Source organism: Meleagris gallopavo, chromosome 10 (assembly GCF_000146605.3).
Source record: "Meleagris gallopavo isolate NT-WF06-2002-E0010 breed Aviagen turkey brand Nicholas breeding stock chromosome 10, Turkey_5.1, whole genome shotgun sequence".
Taxonomy (NCBI): domain Eukaryota; kingdom Metazoa; phylum Chordata; class Aves; order Galliformes; family Phasianidae; genus Meleagris; species Meleagris gallopavo.
Window position 1 is genome coordinate 10,421,932 of NC_015020.2, and position 753 is coordinate 10,422,684.

Genomic DNA, 753 nt, shown 5'->3' on the forward strand with positions numbered 1-753 from the left:
TTTTTTTTTTTTGAACAAACCGCAACGTGCTCGACCTCGTCAACTATTTTATGGTACTAATGCAACACTAATAAAACTGGACATGAAAGCACATACCCGCCCCTGGAGTCATCTGTCAGCGGGGGCTGTTCGGCACCAGCGGGGCTGTCGCCTCCTGCAGGAAGAGCCGCTGGGTGCCACAGCTGGCACAGGAGGATGCGGGGCTGGGAGGCGCTGAGGCCGCCTGGTGGCTGCGGGCTGGGAGCGGGGGGAATCGGGCTTGGCAAGAGTGCGGGGGAGAGCGGAGCCGGGAGGAGGAACGCTCACGTGCCTTCCAGGAACATCGGCCGTGAGCGGGCTGGGGATGCCCGCCGGCTCCCACGGGGCTCAACTGCAGGAAATCGGGCTGCACTGACAGCCCAGCACGGCTTTTTCCTGCGCTGTCTATCCAGCGCTCCCCGACCCTTCTTCACGCTGCCTCCTGCAGCGCCCGCTCCTCACAGGGGCCGGACGAGGCTCAGCCCCGTGCCGCGTAACCCCGGGGCCGCAGCCGCGCTCTCACGTCTGGGCGGCGTGAGACGGGGCACCGCGCAATCCGCCGAGGTTCCGCCGCTTAAAAACCCAATTCGGCACCCGGGAAGGTCAGCCCACGCCACGCGAGCGGCCGCGGTGCGGTTTGTAAATGTTTATCCCGGCCGATTTATCGTTGTCCTCCCGCACGCGTCCGAGCATCGCCCCGCGCACGGACGCGCAGAGCCGGCCGTGAGGCGCGGC

The 753-nt window shown here is 66.0% G+C and overlaps 1 protein-coding gene across 1 annotated transcript in view; it reads left to right on the plus strand.

Annotated features, from left to right (window-relative positions):
• Nucleotides 1-195: 195 nt before the first annotated feature.
• Nucleotides 196-753, plus strand: part of PACS2 (phosphofurin acidic cluster sorting protein 2) — a 29,988-nt gene continuing 29,430 nt past the window's right edge. The window contains exon 1 of the mRNA XM_019618374.1: nt 196-620. Coding sequence (XP_019473919.1) covers nt 196-620 — 425 coding nt within the window. The remainder of the gene's footprint in view (nt 621-753) is intronic.